The 14,319-nt window shown below is 42.7% G+C and overlaps 3 protein-coding genes across 4 annotated transcripts; all 3 read left to right on the top strand.

Moving 5' to 3' along the window:
* Positions 1 to 1,147: 1,147 nt before the first annotated feature.
* Positions 1,148 to 6,757, top strand: LOC130527744 (tetratricopeptide repeat protein 39B-like). Its single transcript, XM_057036459.1, has 18 exons — positions 1,148 to 1,488; positions 1,693 to 1,724; positions 1,977 to 2,081; positions 2,169 to 2,300; positions 2,392 to 2,468; positions 3,005 to 3,134; positions 3,225 to 3,330; positions 3,406 to 3,471; positions 3,549 to 3,657; positions 3,746 to 3,813; positions 3,894 to 3,953; positions 4,036 to 4,197; positions 4,276 to 4,367; positions 4,443 to 4,563; positions 4,640 to 4,751; positions 4,837 to 4,954; positions 5,379 to 5,495; positions 5,589 to 6,757. The coding sequence occupies exons 1-18, from the start codon at positions 1,471 to 1,473 to the stop codon at positions 5,701 to 5,703; spliced, it is 1,740 nt and encodes a 579-aa protein (XP_056892439.1). The 5' UTR covers positions 1,148 to 1,470; the 3' UTR covers positions 5,704 to 6,757.
* Positions 6,758 to 7,119: 362 nt separating this feature from the next.
* On the top strand, positions 7,120 to 11,424 carry dnajb14 (DnaJ heat shock protein family (Hsp40) member B14). Of its 2 annotated transcripts, none has more exons than XM_057036469.1 (8): positions 7,120 to 7,295; positions 8,547 to 8,721; positions 9,485 to 9,630; positions 9,705 to 9,893; positions 9,983 to 10,068; positions 10,165 to 10,274; positions 10,368 to 10,540; positions 10,638 to 11,424. In XM_057036469.1, the coding sequence occupies exons 1-8, from the start codon at positions 7,163 to 7,165 to the stop codon at positions 10,760 to 10,762; spliced, it is 1,137 nt and encodes a 378-aa protein (XP_056892449.1). In that variant the 5' UTR covers positions 7,120 to 7,162; the 3' UTR covers positions 10,763 to 11,424. The 2 variants fall into 2 exon arrangements, with proteins under 2 accessions (XP_056892449.1, XP_056892447.1); XM_057036467.1 differs by having other exon boundaries at positions 9,983 to 10,076; positions 10,167 to 10,274.
* A 401-nt stretch (positions 11,425 to 11,825) lies between these two features.
* On the top strand, positions 11,826 to 14,022 carry pla2g12a (phospholipase A2, group XIIA). Its single transcript, XM_057036483.1, has 4 exons — positions 11,826 to 12,220; positions 12,432 to 12,508; positions 12,664 to 12,829; positions 13,465 to 14,022. The coding sequence occupies exons 1-4, from the start codon at positions 12,016 to 12,018 to the stop codon at positions 13,581 to 13,583; spliced, it is 567 nt and encodes a 188-aa protein (XP_056892463.1). The 5' UTR covers positions 11,826 to 12,015; the 3' UTR covers positions 13,584 to 14,022.
* Positions 14,023 to 14,319: the final 297 nt, after the last annotated feature.

Here is a 14,319-nt window from a genome sequence, read left to right as displayed (position 1 = left end):
GTGTGTGTGTGTGTGTGTGTGTGTGTGTGTGTGTGTGTCTCTGTGTGTGTGTGTGTGTGTCTTTTTGGCCTGGCCAGGATGTTTTCCTGCCTCTGGTACTCCGCAGTTCCAGAATAATCAACTAATTCTCCTTAATCTCCTCTCCAGCTAGTTTGGAATGTGTTGTCAATTTCCAATTCTTAATGAGCTTTTTAAAAACATATAGCCTGGGCTGTGTTAGCTGATGTTAGCATTTTGGCTAGAATAACTGCTGCTACATAGACAATGTGCAGGAAAATGAAAAAAAAATTAAATATCTTTAATATAGTGTTGCTTGAATCAAACCAGAGTATAATGCAGTAAAAATAATGGGCTATGTCCTCTAAAACTACTAATGTGTCTACAAGTGTCCGGAAGTCACGTGACCCAAAGCTATGTTGGGTCACATGACTGTTTAAAAGGGCTTGTGCCCCTCTGGCCGGGCACTAATTCATTTCACATACATACATCATAATCCTACTGTTTTTATTTGCACTTTGTAACAAAAAAAGATCATTTATTTGAGTCAAATTCCAAACCTTGGGAGTTGGGAAATGCTTGAAGAGGCTTTCCTTTCTACGCAGCAAAAGGTTCCATCGCCTCATCTATTCATTTCGTGACATATTATCTTCAACCACTAGAGATGATTTAATGGGCAGGGATATCACATGTGCACGGAGCCCGAGCAATGTGTGCCAATAAAAGCTTTTTGGGATGAGTAACACACTGGTCTGAGAGCAGATGAAGGAATCTGGACAGTAAAGCAATTGATGATTTTTAATGGTGATGTTTTTCACTCGTTAGCTCGTGTCGCACGGTGAAAAGGGGATATTTATAGAAAATGTAATGCATGACCCTTAAGCATGAAAAATGTAAACAAGGCCTCTGGCATGGTTGATGCACAGCATTCCATAAGATAATCAAAACACGGTTCCGGCTGCTTATAACACTTCCGGTATTTCTAGTTGGATTTGTAATGTTGCATGAAAATACTCTGACTTGCACTTTACTAGTGTCAAAGCTTTGAAAGACACAAAATTCTTGAGGCGGCGATGGGGATTGTCTTGTTTTATGTTGTATTTTGGAGTTTATAAAATGACATATCTTGGTGATAATGAATCGTTTCTTGTCCTGGAGTGACCCGGCTGTGTTCTCTTCCCGTTGAGTGGGCTGACTTTTACTCATGGTTAGATTACAATGAAAAATGTCTACTCGTAAAAAACCGAAATGCAGTACCGAGAAATGTCCGTGCACGTAGCAGAGCCGCTGGACCACATTTGGAGGATGGCTTTCAGCAGCCTCAACCACTCCCAGCTTTTATAAATACTCTGACGCACTACAGTGAGCATTCTGGGAGTCAATAAGGCGATCGCCTGACGCAGAAGTACAGAATATAAAATATCCTTAATATCCTCCTGTTTTCTGCTACATACTCTGACATTTACAGGCACGATGGAGAAACCTCAACAGGTAGGTTGTTTTACGTCTCTGGCCTGACGGAGTTGGACGATTTGTGACATTTTTACAATGCAAAACTAACAAAGAAGAAAAAATGGGAGTTCTGATCCGAACATGACGCAAATCCAGAGTTTTGGCCTATTTCCTCTTGAACTGATCATCTTTCATATCGGTTTTGCTCTTATTAAAGTGTTTCTCACCTTCACCAACTTTTAGGGGGATCTGAATCATTCCACTACAGAGGGAGCGTAAGTGAAATAAATTTTATTGAATCAGCATATTTGAATATTCCAACTGCTCTTTAATACCAAATTGTGTTTTGACTCCCGATCCTGGGTTTTTAAAGTCGATCATGCTTGAAAGTAGATTTTTTTTAAAAATTTGTATGACTAAATTCTCTATTTTGTACGGTTTATTATGCAATTACGTGTGATCATAATTGAGAGGAAACGCACCATGCGCACGATTGCAGGAGTGTGAATTGTTGTTGGCTCATTCAGGTCACCAGTCATAGATCTGGAGAGTGCTTTGAAGGACTGCTCCAGTGCCCTGCAGCTCTTTCTGAACAACCGGTTTGCAGATGCTTTGGCCCTGCTGAAACCTTGGTAAGTACCGTAAATCTCTGCTTATCTAGTTTTTAATGTTGCGCAATCAGTCAGATTTTCTCCACTACTCTGATGTGTCCCCTCCAGGAAGTCGGAGAGCATGTACCATGCGATGGGTTACAGCAGCATCTTGGTCATGCAGGCTGCCATGACCTTTGAACCAAAGGACATGGACGCTGCCATGACATCGCTGAGAGAATCCCTGCAGACGTGCCAAAGGTTTCAGACATTTTCGAAGGAAAAAAAGAAAGAAGTTTCCTTATTTTGATGTCCTGCGGTGTTACCGTTTGTTGTGTGCTCTTTAATGTAGATTTAGGAAGAAAAGTGGCTTCATGGAGACCATAGCAAGCTTTTGGTATGGACAACCAGCTGAGAACTCTACTGAGGGTAAGGAATGAGCTTCCTCTGTCACCATATGTATCTTCAATGTTGTCATGAACTAAAATAAAGTGAAAGTGTATGGAACTGCAACATAACAACACAAATGCAGGAAGTTCTCTGAGGCTTTTTGTCATAGTTCGTGCATTGCTTTGTAAAATACTGGTTTCCAGATACAGCACCACTTTTAAACTGCATCAGTTTAAACTATATTGATACTATATTAAAGCTGTATTGATAAAATGACGTCCCTCTGAAACATTTTTTGTTTTTGATGTATCATTTTAGAAGGTAAATATTGCTTAACTGATGCTGTCAATCCGGGGAGAGCCAACGCTTAAGCACCGTATGTTTCCACTAGGGGGCGTCCTACTAATCACTGCAAACGGCCAGTCAGGCTTGAACTTTTGACTTTATCAGTGATGGTTTGTCTATCAATTAAAGTTTTTTTAAATTTATTCTTGGCTTGTAATTTACTTTTAGATCATAGCTATATTGTAAACTGCACCTGCATTATTTAAATGTAAATATGTCACTGTGAACAGAGGAAATGCATGCGGAACTGTGCTACGCTGAAGTCCTGCTCCAGAAAGCAGCTCTCACCTTCCTGGATGAGAGTCTCATCAGCTTTATCAAAGGAGGAATGAAAATCAGACACAGTTACCAGATTTACAAGTGAGGACGGTGATGGTGGCTTGTGTGGGAAATACAGGATATTCAAGGCTGCAAGATGTTGAATACATAAGATGTTATTTTCTAAACCAGGGACTGTCAAGACTTATCAAATGTGGTAAAAGATTTGGAGAAACAGAAGAGCACGTATGTTCACTTCAAGGGAGGTATCAACATGGGTATAGGATCCTTTAATCTGGTGAGAACTCACACACCCAATTCAAATATTGCTGTTGCAACTAATATTGACAAAATCTTCCTCACCTCTCTCCAGATGTTGTCTCTGTTGCCATCCAGAGTCATCAGATTGATGGAGTTTCTGGGCTTCTCTGGAGACAGGGTAGCTACGATCAGTCTGCCACATGACTTTCTCCGGGTTGTTTAGCATCACACTAAACACATCATGATGACTTCCAGGAACTTGGTTTGTCTGAGTTAAGAGAAGGAGCCACCAGCAACAGCCTACGCTCTATCCTCAGCACCTTAACTCTCCTGATGTTTCACCTCTACATCACTGTGATTCTGGGTAAGAACACTGCTGAAGGCCTTTCCTCACCTCCATTCCTTAAAATTAAAATCAACGCAGCAATTTTTGCCCCTTTTTCCTCCGTCAGGTACTGGCGAAACGAACCTCGCTGAGGCCGAAGCTCTGCTAAAGCCCTATGTTGAAAAGTTCCCTAATGTGAGTTGACCCTTGAAACTTTGTTTCATAAAAATGAAGCCATGCTTCATTTAACGTATTTGCTTCCTCCTTGTCCACAGGGGGCCCTCATGCTCTTCTACACCGCACGGATCGCGCTGCTCAAAGGCGACTTCACATTTGTGAGTACTTTTAACAGCTACGACCTTAGCCGACGAGGTTCTTCTTGCGGCCCAATTAGCGGTGACACCTGCTCCTCTGCAGGCCCAGGAGAAGTTCCTGGCGTGTATTGCAGCACAGGAGGAGTGGCGCCAGATCCATCACCTGTGCTACTGGGAGCTGATGTGGGCCTACTCCTTCGAGTTAAGGTGGAAGGAAGCGTATCGCTACGCTGACCTGCTCTGCAAAGAGAACAAATGGTCGCAGGTGCAGCAGCCAGCACCAGCTCTAAATTGTTCTCGTTTCTTACCCATGATGCCCTTCTGATTTGCTCCTCTTTTGCAGGCTGTTTATGCGTTTCAAAAAGCAGCCATCCTGAGCATGCTGCCAGAGGAGGAGGTGACAGCGCTGGGGGAGGACGTGGCAGAACTCTTCAGGTGGGAGACACAGAACCGCTGTTTGCTGGCGGTAATTCACGGGGCATTCTGGAAACTGTGGGACGCGTCTTGCAGGCAGGTGGACGGTCTCAGGATGAGGATTGCAGGCAAATCCATTCCGACGGAGAAGTTTGCAGCAAAGAAGGCGCAGCGGTACAATTCCCCCCACCCCGCCAAGCTACCTGTCCCTGCTCTGGTGAGAAAACTCCTTCTCACCCGCTGCTTCTGGATAATCTTCTCCAACATCCAACATCTGTCCTCCGTCTCCACAGGAAATGATGTACGTCTGGAATGGCTTCACCGTGGTCGGCAAACGACCCGGTCTGACCCAAAACATTTTGGCCACATTAGAGGAAGCAGACGAGCAGCTCAGAAACGACCCAAGTAAAATTTCCTTCAAGACTTTTAGTTTGCCCCACGCACTTTTATGCACAGGTGTGAAAATAGCAACCTGTCATTCCACATCCAGACCCCACAGAGTATCACCTAGACGACCAGTGTGTGGTCCAGCTGCTGAAGGGCCTGTGTCTCAGGCATTTGGGGCGTCTGATCCAGGCTGAGCACTGCTTCAATCACGTTATTTCCAGGTGAGGTCATCTCGACTCCCCTCAGTTGAAGACACAAAAAATTAACATCTCATATAAAAAATGCCACTGGAGTCGATTCTTCTGTGCTGTAATGATAACCTGTGTTGGTATGACAAACAGGACAAATAGCTTTAAATAATTATATATTTTGAGCATTATAGTTCATTTTAATTATCATCCCTTTAAAATATCTAACTTAATCTGGACAATCATTTTTATTTATGTCTCCCGGCTTTTTGGTGATGTAGTACTCATTTGTCGCCACTAGATGGCAGTGAAATCACCCATATGTGTGCACCAATTGTGCTGAACTAGGTGTTTTGGTGCAGACAGCCCAAAAATTCAATTTTTGTGTATGAAACCGGTAGTAGGAGGTTAAGTAGCGTGTTCCAGTGGGCCAACTTTCATTTTCTGCTCTTTGCAGTGAAAACGGTATCAAGCACGACACCTACCTGGTGCCCTTCACCATGTTTGAGCTGGGCCTGTTACACAAACAGAAAGGTGACATCAACATGGCCATCACTGTGATACAGAATGCCAAGTAGGTTTGGGGGTTTTGTAATTAACATCGAAACAAATTTTCCAAACTTACATTTCCCAAACGGTTCCATGTGACTGCTTTTCCTGATTTCAGGGTAAACTACAAAGATTACAACATGGAGTCCCGACTGCACTTCCGCATCCATGCAGCGCTCAACAGCATGGGCTCCTTTTCAGCCAAACTCCCTCCTTCTCGCACACCTGCTTAAAGAGACATCGTGGGTTTGAGGGGAAAAAGCCCCATGGTGGTAAATTATCTCAGTTGCCTTTACTATAAATTTACTTGAAATCTATCTGGGCAGAAAGCCCCTCAATTACTGTATTTTGCCTATATTTTACAGAACAGAGCTATTAATATAATATAAATGTATTCATTACCTCTGCCTATAAGAAATTATGTGACAGCCAGCATTTGTTTGATTGTTTGTCTGTCTGCAAAGTTGTTTGGTTTGGCCTTGTTACGGATTATAAATTGAGGATAATAAGCACGAAACACATAAAAAAAAAGAAACAGGCAAGCACATTTGGAGGCATTCAGCAAAAATGACAGCTTTTATCCACTGTTGAGGGTAAGCCTCAACAGAATTGCTGGTTGAGGCAGAAGATTATTGATTACGGTTAGAGAATCAAGTTGCCTAGAGAGAGAGGTCTTATTTACAGGATCTAGAATGGGCTTTAGGTCAGAATGCACTAACAAGCTAATATGTTTTATTCACAACTTTGAGGTTGGGCAAGAAACTAAGGTTACAAGTGCAGAAAAGTAGAGCGCTAGTATTCTTGCAGTGAATTGATACCAGTTGTACAAGGTTACAAAGTATTATTGCTGCTTGATCCTGTTTCTGCGGGAGGCAAGTCGCGTCTCGGCTTATCCAGATGGTGTTTCCAGGTGCAGTTCTCTTAACATTAGGTGGCGCTGTTGGACCTTAACTCGTAACTCGCTTTCTCGCATCCTCGAAGGAGGAGAAATGGAAACAGGTGGGGATGAAAGGGACACAGATGGCAGACAAACACTCATGGAAATCATGATCATCATCAGAAAAATAACACAAAATGGAATTGGTAGAATAACCGAAAATCAAAAATGAATTAACAGCAAGTCAAAGTAACATTTTCCGAACAAAACAAAGAAGTAAAGACGGAATGTAAGAGAGCGTATTATTACAAGATTGTGTCTCCCTCAGGGGGACGTTGGACATATTTTCTGTCCTGAGGACGTTGGTTTGTAAAATGGTGCTGTATAAATAAAGTTTGACACTGAAACTGCACGAGCCTCCATCAACAACATGCTCATTGTTAAAACATTATACTGTTAAAACTCATTAGAAACATGAGGGTACAACATTGTTGATAACACTCGACACGTTTTGTTGTGTTCTATTTAAACTGTTCCTTTATTGAGGATGTCACATTTTGTCCTTATAGATATTCTGTTTGATAAACATTATTGGCATTGACGCTTTATTCCTGATTTTTGTACGCTCACTCCTTCATCGGGTCATTTGCGTGCGCTTTTCTAAACTCCTGCCTAATATATATGTACTATTTAAAGGCTTTAATTGCAAAATTAATTCATGATTAAGTCAAGATTTCGGCAAACTGCGGCGCGCGCTCTAACCACGTGCCGTGACTTGATCAGCTGATCGTGCCGGAGGAGGAACAGGAAAAAAGATGGAAGGCAACAGAGACGAGGCTGAAAAATGTATACACATAGCAACGAAAGCTCTGGAAGCCGGAGACAAAGAGAAGGCCCTGAGGTTTCTCAACAAAGCAGAGAAGCTATATCCCACTGAGAAAGCGAAAAGTAAGGTCCCTAATGTTTGGGGGTTTAAGTCGATCTGGGCTAACTGAGCTAAGTGTAAGCTAGTGTTAGCTGACGTCTACTAGTCCTGCATATAGTAGAGCATACTATTGTTATTTATTATTCAATGCCCACTGCTACGTATATGACTAGGAACTGCTAAATGGGAATGGCAAAGGGCTTAAAGGCAGGAAATTAACACTAGTCCGAATTAACTGTGGTCAAACGAGGCCTAGATTTCTCTTAGCTCACACAAATTAAGGCATCTTCTCAGCAAAGCGGTGACGTAGTCTAAGTTATATGATATACATGTTTAGGGATAAACACACGGTGTCAGCCCATCGAGCTCGGTATATAAAGGATACCTTGGAAGGACGGGTTTGGTAACAGTACATTTTAAACCCACCATTCATTCGGTTTGTTAATGCTAACTGTCAGCGCCTGCAGCGCCTTGAGATCCACGATTCGTGACCGTTAAAACCGTCCTTGACAGCTGGGTTGTGCACGTTAGGCGTGTTGTTGTTGCAGCTGCGTAAGGCCAGTAGATTTCGAATGAACACCGGTTTGGGTCAGCCGACCCACTGTGGACGGGCGACGGGTGCTGCTCTTTTCAAATGCAACCCTTTAATTCAACGATTGACCTAGTGAGGGCTTGCAGGTATAACGACAGGCTGTCCGTGCACAAAGCTGATGGTTATAACATGATAACACGAGCTGTAGTTGTAGTTTTGCCCCCAAATTGTTAAATTATAACCCGTCAGTTATACTGGAATGTAGTGGACTCTGGTCTTGCCTGATTGCATGTCTATAAAGCAGGGAAGATTTCCGGCACTCTACACAAGATGCTGGTGGATAATTGGCAAGGTTGGATCACATAGATATTACTGTAACAGCTTTCATATTGCCATCCCTGCGCACTCCAGGATTGCGAATTCTGTTCAGGATTTACATTGTTGGAGGGATGGATTATATGGATTATACTGTTGGAGCTGCAGGCAAACATGGGAGCATTATTACGCTTCATGCACTTTACAGACCATAACTGGACATCTCATTTTGTTAAAACACATCACTTTCCTCAGTTCTGGTTTATTTAGGTGATACAAATGAGGTCAACTGAGTTCAAATTGAGGGGAACACAACTTTTGGCTCCTCGAAGAAGGAAGATATTTTAGTTGTGGAATTCCCTTATTGTTTGCTCCATGTTGATATCGCGTCAGTCAGTTTCACGCCACCTTTTTCGCCGCTCTTCAGAATTACTAGATGCTTTGACGAAGAATGGAAGCTCAGCGGGTAACGGTGCATATCGGAGAAGGCCGGCAGAGACCTCGGAACACGCTGGTGCTCATCAGGATAAGGAGGGCCAAGAACCTGGAGCGCTTGATGCCTCCAAAGGCTTCACAACGGAGCAAGTGGAAGGTGTGCAAAGGTGAGAGGTGTTTGGATCTTTTTTTTTTTTTTTACATCTGTATTTCACCCTAACCCTAACCCTAACCCTCTTTGTCTGTTAGCTGCCTCATTTGAGCTGCTTTGATGTGCTTTTTCACAAGCGGCAGCGCTGATTCTGACTTTCGTCTGTCGATGCAGTAATGTCCACACACTGCCGTTACCATGGGAACCCTCTTGGCTTGACGTTATACCCGTGAGGGCAGAAAGTGAGAGATAGAGTTGTGAATTAGACGCCAGGTAACTGCAGGACGGTCTAATTTTAGACCACAAGATAGGAGCGAGAAGTAAACCTCATTACACGGAGCGCCACTGGTTCTAAACGATGCTTGTGTTTGTACACACATCTGCTGCTTTTTATTATGCAATTTTACCAGTGCTGTTGCACACACACAGGCACTCACTTTATTCCCTGCTGCGTTGTACATAATCTACGGGGAAGGGAGCTGTTGCATTTAAAAAAACAAAAGCATTACTTTGAAGAGAAGAGGGCTGTGTCAGCACTCCAGTAAGGAGTAACATTTAACATTAGCTAAGTTTAGCTATTGTTAAACCTCTTTTCGGAAATAAAAATGGACTTAATCTGATATGCTCATTAATATGGAAGGGGTGATTTCTGTCAATATTTTTAATTTCCGGCACCATATAATAAATATTCTATGTGTTCAAAATGTATGTGTGACTGAACGGCTATAGGATCTTGGTTTAAACATGTACATGGTCCTTGTGCTCTTCCGTTCCTCCAGGATAAAACGGTGTAAGGACTACTACGAGGTGCTGGGAGTTGGTAAAGATGTCGGCGATGAGGAGCTCAAGAAGGCCTACAGGAAACTGGCGCTCAAGTTCCATCCAGACAAAAACCACGCACCCGGGGCCACAGAGGCTTTTAAAAGTACCATTTTAAGCTTCAGTTCTGAGATTTTTCTTTTGCAGTTTGTGGGTTTTTAAGCGGTTCTGTCCTGCCAGAGATCGGCAACGCGTACGCAGTGCTGAGCAACCCAAACAAACGACGGCAGTATGACCTGACGGGAGGAGAGGAGCCCAGCAGCCCGGGCCACTCGCACGGAGGAGGCTTCGACTTCCACAGGGGTTTCGAGGCCGACATCACTCCTGAAGACCTCTTCAACATGTTCTTCGGAGGCGGCTTCCCCTCCTGTGAGTGAGCCGCAGTGAGCAGACTCACCGCAAACGGCCATAGATGGAGGACCCGTGTAAAAATATCGCTGCCTTGTCTTTGTCTGCAGCAAGTTCACACACCTTCAGCCACAGCCGGAGGAGAAACAGCCATCAGACAGAGTATCAGCAGGAGAGGACGGAGGAGAGGGGAGACGTACGTGGATGGGCTTTATTTTAATAAATGCTTGAGGCGATGGCTTAATAGGCGTGTCTATTATAAATCAAACAACCGTTGTGTGTCCGTCTCCAGGGTGGTTTCTCAATGTTCATCCAGCTGATGCCCATCGTGGTCCTGATTCTAGTGTCCCTCTTGAGCCAGATGTTGGTCTCCCCCCCACCCTACAGCCTCTACTCTAGACCGTATGTAAATGACTTTGGCTGCTGCTCATTAATGTCTGCAATCCTCATCCAACATGGAGATCTCTGCCACTGTCAACACTTTACCTCCTCCAGGTCTACAGGGCAGACTGTAAAACGGCAGACTGAAAACCTGCACGTGGACTACTACGTGACCAGAGACTTCAAGTCCGAGTACAAGGCCTCGGCGCTGCAACAGATTGAGAAAAACGTGGAGGAGGACTACGTGTCTAACGTCAGAAATAACTGCTGGAAGGAGAGACAGACGAGTAAGTAACCACGGCGGCAGCGATACACTCCCAAATCTGGGCTCCTAAATACTTTTTAGCTTTCAGTCATGTTATTTTTCTGACTTTTCTGCCACAGAAACAGACCTGCTGTACGCTGCAAAGGTCTACAGGGATGAGCGGATGCGTAAGAAGGCAGAGCTAATGACCATGGACAACTGCAAAGAGCTGGACAGACTAAATAGCATATTCAGAGGCGGATGAGTCCGATGCTTTTCACAATCAGTAACTGTCTATGAATAGCTGTGTATGTTTGTTTTTTAAGGAGTCTACACTAGGAGAAAAGGAATGAAATAATATAGCTCTATTATTGAACTTTTAAAACCCCTCCCTTCCCTCCTCACATCAGCCTGATTCCAGGAACTGCCATGTTACATTTTAAAGAACCAGTCTCAACACTGTAAGAAGCTCCAGACCCCTCTTTTTTTTTTTACTCTGCTTATTTTTTGTTTTCCTGACAACAAAAAGGACACTCGATTGTAAAGGTATGTGCGACAAATAATGGGAACACAAGTGAATTGTGACACGGTTTGGCTTGGCACCTCTTCGGCATTATCAGACGCTTCCGCTCGCTGCTCTCCTGCCCATTTCCGAAAGCACCGAAGGACCAAAGGATGGAAGTCACGTTAAACCTCACTTCTACACATGAGTGGAAATGGACCATTCCTGTCACCTGTAGAACATTTTTGAATTTCAAAATGTGAAGACTGTTGGGGCAAAATATTGAAGAACTTTAAGATATATTCATAAATTATTGTACATTTTCATTTTTGAATGTTTGAACATTATGCTGTTATTTAAGTAACTATAAAGAAAACGGTTTTGTTCACCTACTTATTTTAAATAAAGTAAAAACCATTACCATAGACTTTGTGTGCAAAATTTATTTAATGGGTGTTTGAACAAGTAACGTCCCTCATTAAATCTGTTGGTATTTTTAGTTAAACATATTAATTTGTATGTCTGTTTTGCCAGAGTGAAGATATTATTGTGAAGCGATTTGGTTGCACTTGTCAAGTCTAGGTGATATAGTCGTCGTTGTGGCCAGGGTTCACCACCAGGGGGAGCCAGAGTAATTTTCCTCGAAATTGAACCGGATGGAAAAAGAATACAAAATTAAACAGTAGGTATGCAGTAGGTACATATTATACATGTTGTGATTAAGATTGTATTTCATTCTACATTTGATGTAAACTGTGCGTTTCCGTTTAAGACGTAAGACGTTAGCCTACGTAGAGACGTGGAAATACGTTAGCTGGCGTCACCAGTCATGTGACAGTGTCTAATCCGGAAGCGATAACAGCAACTTGAGGATGAAGTCTTGTACCGTCTTGATACTTGCTTTTAGTTAAATGCCAATTAGAATCCATTTCATGAAATGCCCTGAAGACAATATTCTGCAGGTTAAATATTCCGAAACCAAATCATCGTGCCGGTAAACGTGACTGAACCGGATTATGAACATAAACAGCGTCGTTGGAGTTTTTTTCTTGGCTCTGTTGCGGTATGTCTCTGCCTGCAAACATGAACCAGAAACTCCAGACTGGAGAATGACTTTAAAAACCATCCGTAACGGAATACACAGGATCGACACCTACCTGAACGCAGCGCTCGACCTGTTTGGAGGCGACGACGGGCTGTGTCATTACAGGTGTAGTGACGGTGAGAGAACACGTAAACGATGATGTTTTCATTATTTACAACAGCTTTCCTTCACTTTGCGAGGCGGTGTTGAGAGACAGAAACTACTGTCGACATTGTCACTGCTTGAATGGCAAAGGAAACCATTAAATCATCAGGGATGATGTGGTTATCTATGTAGAAACAAGATAATCTGACGGGAATCGTTTTCACCTTTGCTCCTCTGTCACAGGTTACAAACCGATTCCCCGTCCCGGGTACAAACACTCACCTCCCAATGGATGTGGATCTCCTCTGTTTGGATTTCAGGTAGGTTGGCCGGGGATGCAGATGCATTTTTTGCCCACCTATTACTGAAATATAAGCCCTTTTCCACAGGTGATAGAAAGTTGCTACGCCGTTTCCAATAGATGTGCTGTCTGTTGCCTTTTAACAAAAGCCCCCGTCACACTTGTGTTTTCCAGTTTGACATTGGTATCCCGTCCATGACTAAATGTTGTAACCAGCATGATCGCTGTTATGACACCTGTGGGCGTGAGAAGCACGACTGCGATGACCAGTTCCAAGACTGTCTGGAGACCATCTGCAGGAATGTGCAGAGGACTCTGGGATTGTCTCAGAGTGTCCAAGGTAAGAGACAGAACCTGCCGTGTTTATTTAGGTTCATTTACAGTTATCCATATAACATGTCAGTTAACGTATAATCAATATACAAATCGGATGGAGTCAGATATTGTAACGTCAGTATTTATCAGTAGGTATATCAATAATTGTCATAAAGTCATCATTGAAGGGATGGATGACCTGTGCACAATTTATGTCACAGAAATACCAAACACAAACATGGGATAGAATAATAGGATACAGAAGACAAATAGAATCCTACACGTGCACAGGTAACAAAATGCACGCACACACAGGCACATTGCAGCATACGGTTAGAGTAAGCCCACAGATTGATCAGAATTTAGAAATTGGAATTAGATCTGATCTGGACTGGAACAAGTCTGAGAAGCAATATGCCATGTGGCCAGCAGAGGGCGCGCTGGCTCATTAGTAGGTCATGCATGTGTAATCTCTAAAATGGATCTGGATGACGCTGATTTACTCTCATTTTCCAGTAGCACTTCCTGTAACCACACCTTTTTTTTACCTGTCTGCAATTGTGAAGATATGATTATCTTATTCAAGGATCTGCTTTAACAACGGCTTTTCACCTGTGGCCTCAATTTCCACTGTCTTTTCTCTCTTTTCTTTCATTGCAGCCTGTGAGTCTGCGGTGGCTCTGCTGTTTGACGCCGTCATGCACTTGGGATGCAAACCTTACCTGGACAGCCAGAGAGAGTCGTGTGTGTGTCATTATGAAGTCAAGCGGGAGCTGTAACGTCCCCACAGCATCAAGACAGTGAAACTGACCCAACTCCTAATCTTTAAAGCTTGTTTGGACTGTGTTGACTTGTCTGCATCGTAGAGATTCAAGTGTAGAGATTCTTTTATGGACTTCCTTTGTGGGTAATTATTTATATTTTGTGTGATATTAAGTGTAATATACAGTAGTTACTATGTAGCAGCTTGCAATAAGACTGTTTTTCATATTTTCCTGACTTTTTTTGAGACACATGATTTGATAGAGTTATGAATAATTTATTCAGGTAGATAGTGGTAAACACTACACATGAATATAATGCATAAATACAGGTAGGATCTTTCTGTTATTTAGCCTATTTCAAATGTAAATATGAATAAATGTAATATATTTTTACTGTCATGTAAAAATATACATACTGTAAAGAATGAATAAATGCACATTTGCTTGAATAAAACTGTTAGTCTTTCAGAATTAATGGGACATAAGGGAAAGAAGAATAGATTTAGTCTGCATGTATGCTCATTTTATCAGACAAAACTACTTGGAAGTAACACTTTTGTCTCTTTAACGGCAACTTATATGATGTTAATGTCGAAGTTTCTTGAATACGGTCTAATTCTTCGACGGTTTATTAAAAAGCCTCGAACATTGGATCATTTCATGAACTCTACCGTGGCATAACGCGGAAGTGCTAACGGCTGCCATTTGACTGACAGTTTTGAGAGCCAATCGCATTTACGGCTTTTCACTT

The sequence above is a fragment of the Takifugu flavidus genome, chromosome 6 (genome assembly GCF_003711565.1).
Source record: "Takifugu flavidus isolate HTHZ2018 chromosome 6, ASM371156v2, whole genome shotgun sequence".
NCBI classification, from domain to species: domain Eukaryota; kingdom Metazoa; phylum Chordata; class Actinopteri; order Tetraodontiformes; family Tetraodontidae; genus Takifugu; species Takifugu flavidus.
The sequence above is the reverse complement of the archived record's forward strand: the minus strand, read 5'-3'. Positions and strand labels throughout refer to the sequence as shown.

Excerpts from the sequence above, each read along its gene's own strand:
- LOC130527744 (XM_057036459.1), top strand. Across the intron at positions 2,301-2,391 it reads TCCCTGCAGACGTGCCAAAG|ATTTAGGAAGAAAAGTGGCT; the intron begins GTTTCAGACATT and ends TCTTTAATGTAG. Across the intron at positions 3,814-3,893 it reads ATGTTGAAAAGTTCCCTAAT|GGGGCCCTCATGCTCTTCTA; the intron begins GTGAGTTGACCC and ends CCTTGTCCACAG.
- dnajb14 (XM_057036467.1), top strand. The coding sequence starts at position 7,163 with ATGGAAGGCAACAGAGACGAGGCTGAAAAATGTATACACATAGCAACG. Across the intron at positions 8,722-9,484 it reads CAAGTGGAAGGTGTGCAAAG|GATAAAACGGTGTAAGGACT; the intron begins GTGAGAGGTGTT and ends CCGTTCCTCCAG. Across the intron at positions 10,077-10,166 it reads GAGAGGGGAGACGTACGTGG|TGGTTTCTCAATGTTCATCC; the intron begins ATGGGCTTTATT and ends CCGTCTCCAGGG.
- pla2g12a (XM_057036483.1), top strand. The coding sequence starts at position 12,016 with ATGAACATAAACAGCGTCGTTGGAGTTTTTTTCTTGGCTCTGTTGCGG. Across the intron at positions 12,221-12,431 it reads TCATTACAGGTGTAGTGACG|GTTACAAACCGATTCCCCGT; the intron begins GTGAGAGAACAC and ends CCTCTGTCACAG. Across the intron at positions 12,830-13,464 it reads ATTGTCTCAGAGTGTCCAAG|CCTGTGAGTCTGCGGTGGCT; the intron begins GTAAGAGACAGA and ends CTTTCATTGCAG.